At 40.6% G+C, this 14,803-nt stretch overlaps 1 protein-coding gene across 8 annotated transcripts in view; it reads left to right on the top strand.

Moving 5' to 3' along the window:
• Window positions 1-14,803, top strand: part of AFF4 (ALF transcription elongation factor 4) — an 82,047-nt gene that overhangs the window by 14,913 nt on the left and 52,331 nt on the right. For 6 of the 8 annotated variants that reach the window (XR_010157001.1, XR_010157000.1, XM_016944953.4 and 3 more), the window contains exons 2-4: window positions 6,163-6,289; window positions 8,403-9,197; window positions 11,123-11,167. Coding sequence is in view for 6 of the 8 variants with exons in the window: in XM_016944953.4 (XP_016800442.1) it covers window positions 6,167-6,289; window positions 8,403-9,197; window positions 11,123-11,167 (963 nt within the window). In the remaining 2 variants the exon portion in view is untranslated. Of the gene's footprint in view, window positions 1-5,615; window positions 5,708-6,162; window positions 6,290-8,402; window positions 9,198-11,122; window positions 11,168-14,803 lie in introns of all 8 variants that reach the window. The other 2 variants (XM_016944951.4, XM_054684576.2) reach the window with 1 other exon arrangement.

The raw sequence follows: 14,803 nt of genomic DNA, 5'->3' as shown, positions 1-14,803 counted from the left end.
TCTTCCTCAAGGCCAATGATGCTTCAGATACCAGGTGGTTTCATCTTTCAGTCATGGTCTATAGAGAGGGTTGCATTGGGCCAAAATTGCAATCAGCCAAAAGAGAGTGGCAAACTGAACAGGTCACCATCATGGTGATGATAACTCCCCAGTTAGGCCGCTTAGGGACGAACTAGGGCACAAAGAAGCCAACAAAGCCCCAGAACATGCTCGTCACTGTGAGGCCATGATAACGCTGTGTTTGCTGCTGGAGCTGCCTCTCTCTGATTTTTAGTATTGTTTTTTAATCTTTGTCCATTAAGACAAGGTTATTTGTGAATGAAAATTAGGATTGTGGGGAGTCACAGAACTTCGTGAAATACTTGTGAGGAATGGGAAAGAACATTCATCAGAGAAAAACAGTACAATTTCACTTTGGGAGGCTGAGGTGGGCGGTTCATGAGGTCAGGAGATCGAGACCATCTTGACCAACATGGTGAAACCCTGTCTCTACTAAAATACAAAAGATTAGCCAGACGTGTTGGCGGGTGCCTGTAGTCCCAGCTGTTTGGGAGGCTGAGGCACGAGAATTGCTTGAACCCAGGAGGTGGAGGTTGCAGTGAGCCGAGATCGTGCCACTGCATTCCAGCCTGGCGACAGAGCAAGACTCCATCTCAAAAAAAAAAGCACAATTTCTGGGAAACTTTGAGGGACGAGTTGAGAATGATTTATGAAATACAGTAAGAAATTCACATAATACATAAGGATGTGATGAAGAAAGCAAAAATGTGTGGAATTGTTATCTTTGTTTTCACGTTTTTCACTACATTATTTTAAACCTGAAGGCTATAGAAGTCTCATGACTAACTTTGGGGCAAAGGTCCTTCTGTGCTAAATATTGTCTTGGGACCTGATGTTTTGTTATTGGCTTTGATCTGTAGGTGTACAACCTTTGTTTCCCTGACTTGTAGGAAGTGACCTCTTCAGACTGTCTCATGGGTAGAGAAATTCTACCAAATGAGGCCAAGAGGGATTTATGTACTGTTGAGGCTTTGTGCTTTAGCATAGTGCATTGTGGTAAAGTTACAGTTTAATAGCAGTTGTAATATACTGGGTTTGAAAATAATTGAAATATTAGCTCAAATCTCATTTTGACTTTCAGAGTTTAAATCACTCAATAATCTTATAGTTGAATGACTCTGTTTTTCAGTAGGATAGTTATTTTAAGACACTAAGTGAAAAAAACAAAAAACAAAAAACATTGTAACAAATTCTGACCTCCCTTGAATGGGGGATGTTAGAATACACATTTTACACTAAATAGTTTTAATTTTTTGTTTTTGAGGCAGAGTCTCACTCTGTTGTGCAGGCTGGAGTGGAGTGGCACAATCTCGGCTCACTGCAATTTTTGCCTCCCAGATTCAAATGATTCTCTTGCCTCAGCCTCCCGAGTAGCTGGGACTACAGGTGCACGTTACCACACCCGGCTAATTTTTGTAGTTTTAGTAGAGATGGGGTTTGGCCGTGTTGGCCAGGCTGGTCTTGAACTCCTGACCTCACGTGATCCACTGCCTTAGTCTCCCAAAGTGCTGGGATTACAGATGCCAGCCACAACGCTCGGTTGTTTTAAATTTTTTAAAATTAAACTTGCAAAAAGTCATAAAGTGTTTTATATACTTATTTAATTTATTTGAGACAGAGTCTCACTCAGTCGCCACAAAGTGCAGTGGCATGATCTCGGCTCACTGCAACCTCTGCCTCCCGGGTTCAAGCGATTCTCGTGCCTCCACCTCCCAAGTAGCTGGGACTACAGGAGCATGCCACCACGCCTGACCTAAAATGTTTTATAACTAATGTATGTGTTTATAAAAAAATTATAGAATGCATTTAATTCCTAGGAATACACATTTAAATTTTTATTTTTACGGTGTACTAATTTTTTTATTGTGGCAAAATATAACATAAAATTTACTATTTTAATAATTTTACATATACAATTCAGTGGCATTAAGTACATTCACAGTGTTGTACAATCATCAATACTGTCTGTTTCCAGAACTTTTTCATCATCCCAAACAGAACCTCCCCACCTCTATTCTATTTTCGGTCTCTATGAATTTGCCTATTCCAGGTGCCTCATATTAAGTAGAATCATACAATATGTGTCCTTTTGTGTCTGACTTATTTCACATAGCATAACGTTTCAAGGTTCATCTATGTTGTAGCATGTATCAGAATTTCATTCCTTATGGGTAAATAGTATTCCATTATGTATGTATGTATATATACCACATTTTGCTTATCCGTGTTGATGGATCGTCATCTGTTGATGGACACTTGGGTTGTTTCCATCTTTTCGCTATTGTGAACAGTGCTGCTATGAACATTGGTGTACATGGATCTGTTTGAGTCTCTGCTTTCGGTTCTTTTGGATATATTCCTAGGAGTAAAATTGCTGGATCCTATGGTAATTATTTGTTAAAGTTTTTGAGGAACTGCCAATCCATAGCAGCTGCACCATTGCACATTCCCACCAGCAGTGCACAAAGGTTACAATTTGTCTGCATCCTCACCAACACGTGTTATTTTGTGTTTTTGTTTTTATCATAGCCATCCTAATGGGTGTGGAGTGATATTGTGGGTTTTTTTCTTTCACTAAACTTTACTTGTTTATTAATTTATTTTTTTTGAGACAGAGTTTTGCTCTTGTTGCCCAGGCTGGAGTGCAATGGTGCAATCGTGGCTCACCACAACCTCCGCGTCCCGGGTTCAAGCAATTCTCCTGCCTCATCCTCCCGAGTAGCTGGGATTACAGGCTTGCGCCACCACGCCTGGCTAATTTTGTATTTTTAGTAGAGACGGGGTTTTTCCATGTTGGTCAGGCTAGTCTCAAACTCCTGACCTCAGATGATCCGCCTGCCTCAGCCTCCGAAAGTGCTAGGATTACAGGCGCGAGCCACCGTGCCCGGCCTGTTTATTTTTATTTTTATTTTGAGATGGAGTCTTGTTCTGTCGCCCAGGCTGGAGTGCAGTGCAGTGGTGCAATGTTGGCTCACTGCAACCTCCACCTCCCAGGTTCAAGCAATTCTCCTGTCTCAGCCTCCCAAGTAGCTGGGATTACAGGTGCCCACCACCATGCCCAGCTAATTTTTGTATTTTTAGTGGAGACGGGGTTTCACTATGTTGGCCAGGCTGGTCTCGAACTCCTGATCTCAGGTGATCCTCCCGCCTTGGCCTCCCAAAGTGCTGGGTTTACAGGCGTGACCCACCGTGCCCAGTGTTGTTTGTTTTTAAAAGTAGGCAGTCAAGTGTGGGAGTGAGAAGGGGTCAAAGACTAGAGCAAGGGGTTCAGTCTATAACTTGACTGTGAACAATCAGTTGAGATAACTGACTACCTTCGAACCAGCCTCTCATTAAACTTTGTTTCATGGGTCTCAAAATTCTGAGACAGATTCTTGGTTAAGTCGCTTCCATTAAACAGTACTGATTTTAAAAACTAGTAATTTAAAACTGCCACATGAAAAAAACTCAAAATGGATCACAAAACAGTCATCTTTTCCTTCTGAAGATTTCACCATGCACTGTTATCATTAACCAGTCTTTTACTGTTAAACTTAAATGGCCAATCGAAACAAACAATTCTGAGACTGTTCTTCTACCATTGATTGAGACTGGGGTGGCAGGTATTAGGGATGATATTCATTTAGTCTTCCGAGCTTTCTGGGCAGACTCGATGATATTGCCAGGTCCAGGAGCCTTCTTGTCCACTGTTTGTTTTTTTTTTTAATTAAAAAAATTTTTTTTTCTTTTTTTTTTTTTGAGATGGAGTTTCACTCTTGTTGCCCAGGCTGGAGTGCAATGACATGGTCACGGCTCACTGCAACCTCCACCTCCCGTGTTCAAGTGATTCTCCTGCCTCAGCCTCTCAAGTAGCTGGGATTACAGGTGCCTGCCACCATGCTTGGCTAATTTTTGTATTTTTAGTAGAGATGGGGTTTCACTCTGTTGGCCAGACTGGTCTTGAACTCCTGACCTCAGGTTGTCCGCCTGCCTCAGCCTCCAAAGTGCTGGGATTACGGGCGTGAGCCAATTTTAAATTTTTTGAGAGAGAGTCTCACTCTGTCACTCAGGCTGGAGTGCAGTGATACTATCTTGACTCATTTGAACTTCTACCTCTCAGGCTCAAGCATTCCCCAGACCTCAGTTTCCTGAGTAGCTGGGACCACAGACGCATGCCACCACACCCAGCTAGTTTTTTGTGTTTTTTGTAGAGATGGAGTTTCACCATGTTGCCCAGGGTGGTCTCAAACTCCTGAGCTCGAGTGATTCTCCTGCCATGGCTTCCAAAGTGCTGGGATTACAGGTGTGAACCACCGTGCCTGACCTTCTGGCCTTATCCTCTGTTTTTTTTTGTTTTTGTTTTTGTTTTTTTTGAGACAGAGTCGCGCGCTGTCGCCCAGGCTGGAGTGCAGTGGTGCCATCTCCGCTCACTGCAATCTCCGCCTCCCGGGTTCACGCCATTCTCCTGCCTCAGCCTCCTGAATAGCCGGGACTACAGGCGCCTGCCACTGCGCCTGGCTAATTTTTTGTATTTTTAGTAGAGACGGGGTTTCACCGTGTTAGCCAGGATGGTCTCGATCTCCTGACCTTGTGATCTGCCCACCTCGGCCTCCCAAAGTGCTGGGTTTACAGGCGTGAGCCGCTCAGGCCGTTAAATTGCTTTTATTGCATGACACTTAGTATGCAAATCAGGAGGTTTTAATTTTAAATGTTTGCTTTCACTAGTTCTAACCACTGATTAAAGTCCTCAAAAGTACTTGGTGGCTCTCATGCCTGTAATCCCAGCACTTTGGGAGGCCAAGGTGGGAGGATCACTTGAGGTCAGGAGTCCAGCCTGGCCTGGCCAACATGGTGAAATCCTGTCTCTACTAAAAATAAAAAAATTAGCCAGCCATTGGCATGCACCTGTAATCCCAGCTACTCAGGAGGCTGAGGTAGGAGAATCGCTTGAACCCGGGAGGCATAGGTTGTGGTGAGCTGGGAGATCGCACCACCGCACTCCAGCCTGGATGATAGAGCAAGACTCTGTTTCAAAAAAAAAAAAAAAAAAGTATAATACTGCTTTGTTACTAATTCTAATTTTGTAATTATAGTTTCTGATGAACTTTAATTTTCTGATTTGATTTATGAATTATAGGCCAGAAATGCTCCACACATATAACCTGATTGTTTCTTTCTGGGCTCCAGTGAGCCTTTTTTTTTTAAAAAAAAACAAAACCAGGTCTGATTATTTAATCTGTCTCCAGGGAAGAGTGTTGCAGATTCCCTGGTAATCCCTAGTGCCAGAGTTTGCCAGCCTTTACTACCATTGTCTATTTAACCAAAATCCTTGCTGCTATAAATTGGCTGTATTTCTCTTGGTTTGTTCTAGTGAAAATAAGACAAACTGTCCTGATTATAGAGATGGGACTTCCATTTTTCCCTCACTCCAAAGACTTCCTTTTTCAATACAAGTTTAGTTACTGTTACTAATCCAAGTTAATTTTTGATTCTATCACTGAAAACCTGGGTTTTGCCATTTATTGAGGTGTTAATTGAAATATTAATATATTTAGAGCAGAAATGTCGTTTTTTAGGGAATCTAGAGCAACAGCAAAGCTGAGGTCAAACTACCGTAAGGATGGACACCAAGGAAGCTGTGTTTGGGACAAAAAGAAATCAAGATAAGGTAGATGCAAAGTAGAGAAAAGAACTGGACCCTGGGGGGAAGGGTGGTAGTTGGGAGTGGGTTATATGCTTCTAAGGGCAAAGAATAGGCAGATTTCTGAAGAGGAGGGTCCAAAAGGAAATACTGAGGATTTGTGTTCAAATACTACGTTCCCTCTGAATGTACAAGTTTTTGCTTTTAGCTAACAGAGTACTTCAAACATTGATAAGGTTAAGTGTTTTGTTGGGGTGGGTTCTAATATTCTGGGCTAGTGTTTCCTTGGAATAGTTGTGGAAGACACTATTGGTATTTGTTGATAAAACCATTACCAAAACCCAGCTTCAGCACTAATGCCTGTTATTACTTGGAGGTCAAAAGGGAATCTGTGATTGAAGTGTTAAGCTGACAAAATCTGTACAGAATATTTAATTTTTCCTTTTATTTCTGTGATACAAAGATTGTGTTTCTTTTCATAGCAACATGAACCGTGAAGACCGGAATGTGCTGCGTATGAAAGAACGGGAAAGGCGGAATCAGGAAATTCAGCAGGGTGAAGACGCCTTCCCACCTAGCTCTCCTCTCTTTGCAGAGCCATACAAAGTTGTAAGTTGCCCTTCTGTGAATGTTTTTTTCCCATTAGCATGACATTTTTGCTTTTAAAATGTTTCACACTTGAATGTTTATATTAGAAAAGAATTACTATGAATACCACTTAACATTTTTTTCCTGTCCTTTACATAGAAGATATTTTTTGGGGATAAACTTTTCTTTGGAGTATATTATGCTTACAGAAAAATACACAACATAGGTATTATGGCTTGAAGAATTTTCACAGCATCAACAGCTTCATACAACTCAGATCAAGAAATAGAGCATTACCAGCACCCTAAAAGTCGTTTTCCAGCCCACCTCCTATTGCTGTCCTGTGTTCTTAAAAATGTGGTCTGAGTTGGCTCATACATTTACCTCTATTTTCCTAGTTGTGCTACTAACCATGGGTGGGTACTTCACCATTCTGAATTTTGAATTAAATTAGAATTTTGTAACTCAATTTGCATTGTTTGATTTTTCCTAGGTGTTAAGTGTGATATCAATAAAAAATGAATATTTCATAGATGGTTTTGTTTCTTCTCACTGCCATTTGCTACTTAGTTTACAAAGTTTCAGAGATTATTAGTATGTTTGAATAAATGTGTCTTCAGTATCAGTCTGATTTCTTTTTGTGTTGTTATAGACAGTCATTTGGGTATCACTTGTTTCATTAAATTTTTGTTTCTGCTTCTAACTATAACATTGAGTTATGAGGAATATAATATTTTCATAAACTGCCAAAATACGAATGTTAGCTAATCTGCTGGACTGTGGAAGTTAATTTTTTTTTTTTTTTTTTTTTTGAGACGGAGTCTTGCTCTGTCGCCCAGGTTGGAGTGCAGTGGCGCGATCTGGGCTCACTGCAAGCTCCGCCTCCCAGGTTCACGCCATTCTCCTGCCTAAGCCTCCTGAGTAGCTGGGACTACAGGCTCCTGCCACCATGCCCGGCTAATTTTTTGTATTTTTAGTAGAGACAGGGTTTCACCATGTTAGCCAGGATGGTCTCGATCTCTTGACCTCGTGATCCGCCCGCCTCAGCCTCCCAAAGTGCTGGGATTACAGGCCTGAGCCACTGTGCCCAGCCGGAACTTAATTTTATAAAGGCAGATTACTTTTCTGTTCAAAAGATTTTTTTTTTTTATGAGACAGAATCTTGTTCTTTAGTCTACGCTGGAGTGCCATGTCATGATCTCGGCTCATTGCCACCACTGACTTCTGGGTTCAAGTGATTCTCCTGCCTCAGCCTCTCGAGTAGCTGGGATTACAGGCGTGCACCACCTTGCCGGGCTAGTTTTTTTTTTTTTTTTCGGAGATGGAGTCTTACTGGAGTGCGATGACGCAATCTCTGCTCACTGCAACCTCTGCTTCCCGGGTTCAAGCGATTCTCCTGCCTCAGCCTCCTGAGTAGCTGGGATTACAGACACCCGCCACCACGCCTAGCTTATTTTTGTATTTTTAGTAGAAACGGGGTTTCACCATGTTGGCCAGGCTGGTCTCCAACTCCTGATGTCAGGTGATCCGCCCACCTTGGCCTCCCAAAGTGCTGGAATTATAGGTGTGAGCCACCATGTCCGGCCACACCCGGCTAACGTTTGTATTTTTACTAGAAATGGGTTTTCACCATGTTGGCCAGGCTGGTCTGGAACTCCTGACATCAGGTGATCTGTCCGTCTTGGCCTCCCCAAGTGCTGGGATTACAGGTGTGAGCCACTGCACCTGGCCCTTCAAAATACTTTGTGTATTTAAAAGACAGTCTTGCTATGTTACCCATGCTGGAGTGCAGTTGCTCTTCACAGGTGAAATCATAGTGCACTGGAGCCTCAAAATCTTGGAATTGAGCAAACCTGCCTCAGCTGCCCAGAGTAGCTGGGAGTACAGGCACGTGCCACTGTGCTCGGATTATATTTTACTATGGTTATTTTTAGGCACTTTTCAATGATTTTTTTTTTTCACTACAGAAATGATATATTTGGAGTTTGCTTCAAGGTATTAACGTTAAGATATGAGGTAAAGCCTCCCTTTGAAAAGCCCCTTTCCATTCGAAGTTTGGAAAATTAGTTCAGAATTATATTTTATTTCTGATTATGCTCATTTTATAATTTTATTTTATTTTATTTTTTTGTAGACTAGCAAAGAAGATAAGTTATCAAGTCGTATTCAGAGTATGCTTGGAAACTACGATGAAATGAAGGATTTCATAGGAGACAGATCTATACCAAAGCTTGTTGCAATTCCCAAGCCTACAGTACCACCATCAGCAGATGAAAAATCTAACCCAAATTTCTTTGAACAGAGACATGGAGGCTCTCATCAGAGTAGCAAATGGACTCCAGTAGGACCCGCACCCAGCACTTCTCAGTCTCAGAAACGGTCCTCAGGCTTACAGAGTGGACATAGTAGCCAGCGGACCAGCGCAGGTAGCAGTAGTGGCACTAACAGTAGTGGTCAGAGGCACGACCGTGAGTCATATAACAATAGTGGGAGCAGTAGCCGGAAAAAAGGCCAGCATGGATCAGAACACTCCAAATCACGTTCTTCCAGCCCTGGAAAACCCCAGGCTGTTTCTTCATTAAGCTCTAGTCATTCCAGGTCTCATGGGAATGATCACCATAGCAAGGAACATCAACGCTCCAAATCACCTCGGGACCCTGATGCAAACTGGGATTCTCCTTCCCGTGTACCTTTTTCAAGTGGGCAGCACTCAACTCAATCTTTCCCACCCTCATTGATGTCAAAGTCCAATTCAATGTTACAGAAACCCACTGCCTATGTGCGGCCCATGGACGGACAGGAGTCCATGGAACCAAAGCTGTCCTCTGAGCACTACAGCAGCCAATCCCATGGCAACAGCATGACTGAACTGAAGCCCAGCAGCAAAGCACATCTCACCAAGCTGAAAATACCTTCCCAACCACTGGATGTAAGTCACACATTTAGAGCTTTTAACATTGTGACTACGTGAAGCAATTGACTGATCATGAAATTACGATTGAACTTGAACACTGCTTCCTTGCCTTAAAAGTAAGGAATGTAAAAGTTGAAAGATGAAAAAAAATGTAAAGACAGACTTGTGAATTACTCCCAAGTGGATCCGTAGATCTGTTAACTCATCCTCTTGGGAAATGGAGAAAATGTCATTCACAGTTTTCAAATACTTAGATGACAAGTCAGTTATAGAATAAAAGAATGACTAATTGATATCTTAGATTTCTGCATTTTGATTTTATAGAACAATATACCTTTGTTGTTGTTTAAAAACAAAATTAACTTTTCTATGCTTAGATTGATACAAATGAATGAGATGCAGGTGATGGTTTATGGTTATGATAAATGGGACTTTTGGGTCTGTGGAAATGGTAATATTGTATACTTTGAATGCTATGATCCTTTTCTCTGGTTATACTTAAAGGATTAAGACAGCTGCTCCAGGTTCATAGTGATGGTTTGAAATTTAAATTGAATTGCTTACCAAAGCATTTTGGAACATTTCATTGTGAAATAGCTGAAATTATATCTTTTTTTTTCAAGATGGGTGTCTCATAATGTTGCCCAGGCTGGTCTGGAACTCCTGGCCTCAAGCGATCCTCTCATCTTGGCCTTCCAAAGTGCTGAGGTTACAGACATGACCATCATGCCTGGCTCAAATTTTATCTCTCTCTTTTTTTTTTTTGAGTTGGAGTTTCACTCTTATTGCCCATGCTAGAGTGCAACGGCACGATTTCGGCTCACTGCAACCTCTACCTCCCAGGTTCAAGCGATTCTCCTGCTTCAGCCTCCCGAGTAGCTGGGATTACAGGCATGTGCCACCATGCCCGGCTAATTTTGTATTTTTAGTAGAGATGGGGTTTCACCATGTTGGTCAGGCTGGTCTTGAACTCCTGACCTCATGTGATCCGCCTGCCTCGGCCTCGCAAAGTGCTGGGATTACAGGCGTGAGCCACCGCGCCTGGCCCCAAATTTTATCTTTTAATGTAGTTTGTGCAATAAAAAAAAATTTGGAAAGTGACGTCAGTAGCCAAAAAATTACAACTCTTAGCTCAAAATGGTGGAAGGAAGAATCTGCGTAATGTAAAATGCTGTTTTGCAAACATTTAAAACATCTTTCCAGTGGCCTTGGGAAACTCATTTTGAGTGGCATTTGTTATCTGATTACTCCTCTCAAGAGAACAGTAAAATGGTAATTTGTTCTTTCTTTAAACAACATGATCTTTAGAGTTTGACTTGAGTTCGGCTCTCTAATTCCTGTTTGTGCCTTAGAATAAGCAATTTGGTTTTTGTGACTTAGAAAGACTATGTAAAATGTCCATGTTCCAGACTAGTAATCTTTCAGTAATACTTGTTTAACCCATTTATGCTTGGTGTTCCATTATTGGAATGCTAAGCTCGTAGGAGTTACTTACATCCTACTGCTCAAGGTCATCGCTAAGGTACGATTTTTCACACAAAAAATTTGCAACCTCTGGCATAAATGGGTTAACTTTGTTTATGTGAAATGATGTATCTCAGTATCATGATATATTTTATATATAGATAAGGTTAAATTTTTAGACAAGCTGCACACCTGAAAAATTACATTCTAAAAATTATTTCTAATCTAAAATATAGGATAAAAAACTTAAAACCTTTGAAAACTATAAAGTTCCCCCAGCTTTGTATAGTTTGGTGATTAAAATTTTCTGGTGCTTGAAAAATTTATATTTAAGGAAATTAACCCAAAGATTCTAACCAGTGTACTGATTTAGAGTAGTGGGGTCATAAATACTTTTAATAATGTTTTTAAATCTGTGAAGCAAATACTAAAAATCTACTGATAAAAATCTAATGTGTGCTGCTTTTTCTTTCAAGGCATCAGCTTCTGGTGATGTGAGCTGTGTGGATGAAATCCTAAAAGTAAGTTTTTAAAAAAAAAATCATTTCAATTTCTTTAATTTTTTATGCTCTGCCACCTTCTTACCCTCTTTCTACCTGTATTTCACAAAGGATCTGAAGCAACAGATTGCTTATATTTGTAACTTGATTATGTCCATCATAAATAATTTACTCTCTTCTTTGTTTACCATTTGCCTTCAGAGAGCTAGTTTTGTTCTTTGTGTTTTTTTTTTTGTTGTTGTTTGTTTGTTTTTTGAGATGAAGTCTCACTCTGTCGCCCAGGCTGGAGTGCAGTGGCGCGATCTTGGCTCACTGCAACCTCCACCTCCCAGGTTCAAGCAATTCTTTAACCTTAGCCTCCTGAGTAGGTGGGATTACAGGCTCCCGCCATCATGCCCGGCTGATTTTTGTATTTTTGCGGAGTTGGGGTGGCCAGGCTGGCCTGGAACTCCTGACCTCAGGTGATCCACCTGCTTCGGCCTCCCAGAGTGCTGGGATTACAGGTGTGAGTCACCGCGCCTGGCCGCGTTCTTTGCTTTTAAGTAAAATAAATTTTAATCTTAACACTTACTTTGCCTGGAAAACATTAACAAGCCAATTATAACTGTACTTTCTCATGCTTAACTGTTAATAATTTGAAGTGCAAAAAACTCAGTAGTTATCAGTCAAACCATTATGATCAAAATACCTTGCTTTGGTTCATCTTGTACATACTGGTCAAATCTTACAGTAATAGATTTCCTTCCAGTTTTGCACATTTATTTTTTCTTGATATGGAGTCTCACTCTGTTGTCCAGTCTGGAGTACAGTGGCATTATCTAGGCTCACTGCTACCTCTGCCTCCTGGGTTCAAGCAATTCTTGTGCCTCAGCCTCCTGAGTAGCTGGGATTACAGGTGCCCACCACCATGTCCAGCTAATTTTTGTATTTTTAGTAGAGATGGGGTTTCACCACTTTGTCCGGGCTGGTCTTGAACTTCTGACCTCCTGTTACTCCCCACTCCCCCATCCTCCTGCCCGGCCTCCCAAAGTGCTGGGATTATAGCCTGAGCCACTGCACCCGGCTGCTTTACACATTTTTTTTTTTTTTTTTTGAGCCAGAGTTTTACTCTGTCACCCAGGTTGGAGTGCAGTGGCGTGATCTCAGCTCACTGCAACCTCCGCCTCGCAGGTTCAAGTGATTCTTCTGCCTCAGCCTCCTGAGTAGCTGGGATTATAGGCATCTGCCACCATGCCTGGCTAATTTTTTTTTTTTTTTTTTTTAGTAGAGACAGGGTTTCACCATGTTGGCCAGGCTGGTCTGGAACTCCTGTCTGCCTGCCTTGGCCTCCCAAAGTGCTGGGATTATAGGTATGAGCCACCACGCCCAGCCAACATTTTGGGTATTTAATGACACATGTTTAAAATTGACACATGACCAAAAAGTACATTACTCTATTGGAAAAAGAGAAAGTCCAGTGAATTAGTGAATGACAATGACTACTTTTTGCTTAGTAGAGAAAACTGTCAGTCACATATTACTTGTATTTTCTTTTTTATTTTTTTTTTGTGAGCTCCTGAATTTGTGTCTATACTTAAATTCACTGTGAACACCTTTGAAAGACTACCTGCATTGGTTGCTTCCACTCTTTTCTTTCCCATTCCTTCCTTTAGCCCACTATAATCTCCCTTTTACCTCTGCCATTTTGCTGAACCTGTTTCTCTATGGTCATTATCTTTCTCCCTCCATCCAGAGGCATCATTTGAGTTCTTTTTTATTCTTTCTGCTATGTATTTTTTCCTTCTGCAAACATTCTTCTTTCCTTGACTGTTTTTATGCTTCATTGTTTTTATTTGCCTTCCACCTTTCTTGCCTCTCTTTCTTTGCCCTTTTTGGAACCCTTGTGCCTTCTCTTATTTCTTAAGTGCAGGTGCATTCTTCTAGCCTCTGCTCTTTGACTTGCCTTTTCCACCATTCTTGGCTTTATCTCTTAGACAGCTATTTAGTCTTTCTGTCCTACACTGGCCTTTGGGTTTTGGTTTGTCTCTTAATTGCTTCTTAGCTGAGTTTCCATTTGGATTTATTTCTCTTTGCCTCTTTAGACTCAACATGTCTAAAGCCATACTTATCAGACTTCCTTGGATTAGTAGTACACCATTTTCCCATGCTTGTAACTGTAGAATCCTAAATATCTCTAATTTCTTCCTCATGTTCTATGTAGTTGCAAAACTAGATGTAGACTTTAAAATTTTTGCTTTTTAAATATCCATTCCTTTCTTCCCGTTTCTGCTGCCTTGAGCTTCAGTAATTATAACAGAGTCCTCATTCAGCCTTTCTGCCTCCAGAATCTCCCTACTCATATGTCTTTTGCATTGCTACCTGATTCTTTACTTCAGGCCCTGTGGTCTTCATAAATTAATTTTTCCCTAAAAATTTTCAGTGGCTCTCTAAGATTATAGAAAGAATAGTATCCAAATTTAATATCCACAGGCCAATCCTAACCTCTCTCATTACTGACTGACCGCTTTTGCTAAACTGGTTTCCCTAAGCCACATACATTCTTGCTCTTTTACCTCCTTAAATAAAGTAAGCTTGGAATGTATTTCTCCTCCCTCTTCAGTTATATATAGATTTTTTTTCCCTGTAATCCCAATGAAATACTTCTTCCCCCGTATCAGATTGTGAGACCACAGTGATAGCTCTTTCATTTGAATCTCATTCATTTCTTAGTTGCCATGTATATAAAAAGTGTAAGGGAGCATAAATATTTTCCTCTGAATCCTCAACAGTGCATAGAATTATTAGTATGTGGAAGATTTTCTTACATTTAATGATCTCTTTAATGTTATTGACATCCATATTTTATATGTGCAGGGGCTTGGCACTTGGCCTTTAGTTAATAGGTGCTCAGTCATTCGATGATAATTGGAGAATTAAATCAAATTTTCAATGGAGAGTTTTGATACTTGAGATATAAAATGCCAATGCTAAAAACCTGAGTTTATGAATTTTTGTTTCCTTTTCCCTTTCCTGTCTGTAGTATGCAAGGAACTTCAGGTGTGTGTTCCCTTCATGCTTTCTTTGTATTTGTAGTCATATCATTTTTAGGAACCCCATCATGAACTTAAAAAAAATTTACTCTAAATGTATATTTATTGAAAAAATGATTTATTCAAGGCATGCTCATTAAGCACCTACTTTGTGTCAACCACTGGGAATACAGTGGTCATAATGTTATGCCTTTGAGCTGATATTCTAGAGCTGGATGTAGGAAGCAATCTATTACATAATATTATTTCAGGAAGTGAAATTCTATTAAAAAAGCATTTTAAGGGAATAAAGAGCAATTATGTGCAGGTGGCTGTTTTAAGAGGTTCAAGTAGTAATATATCAAGTGCCCTTGTCTCTTCCTTCTGTCATTCTGTTGCCCAAAGCTAAACATTAACTAGGACGTAGACTGATTTGTCTTTGTCACTTAATAAAATACTGTGGACATCATTACATATCAACAGTTAAATTTCTCATTTTAATATCTGCTTGGTGTTCTATTTTATAGATGTCTGGTAATTATTTAATCAGTACTGTGTTGGTGTCAACCTAAATAACAGAGGCTCTCTGAAAGAAAAGATGATGGGAATAGAGCATTGCAGTGGAAATACATGTGCCATAGTAGTCTAT

The sequence above is a fragment of the Pan troglodytes genome, chromosome 4, assembly GCF_028858775.2.
Source record: "Pan troglodytes isolate AG18354 chromosome 4, NHGRI_mPanTro3-v2.0_pri, whole genome shotgun sequence".
Lineage (NCBI taxonomy): Eukaryota > Metazoa > Chordata > Mammalia > Primates > Hominidae > Pan > Pan troglodytes.
This window is presented reverse-complemented; position numbering and strand designations above follow the sequence as displayed.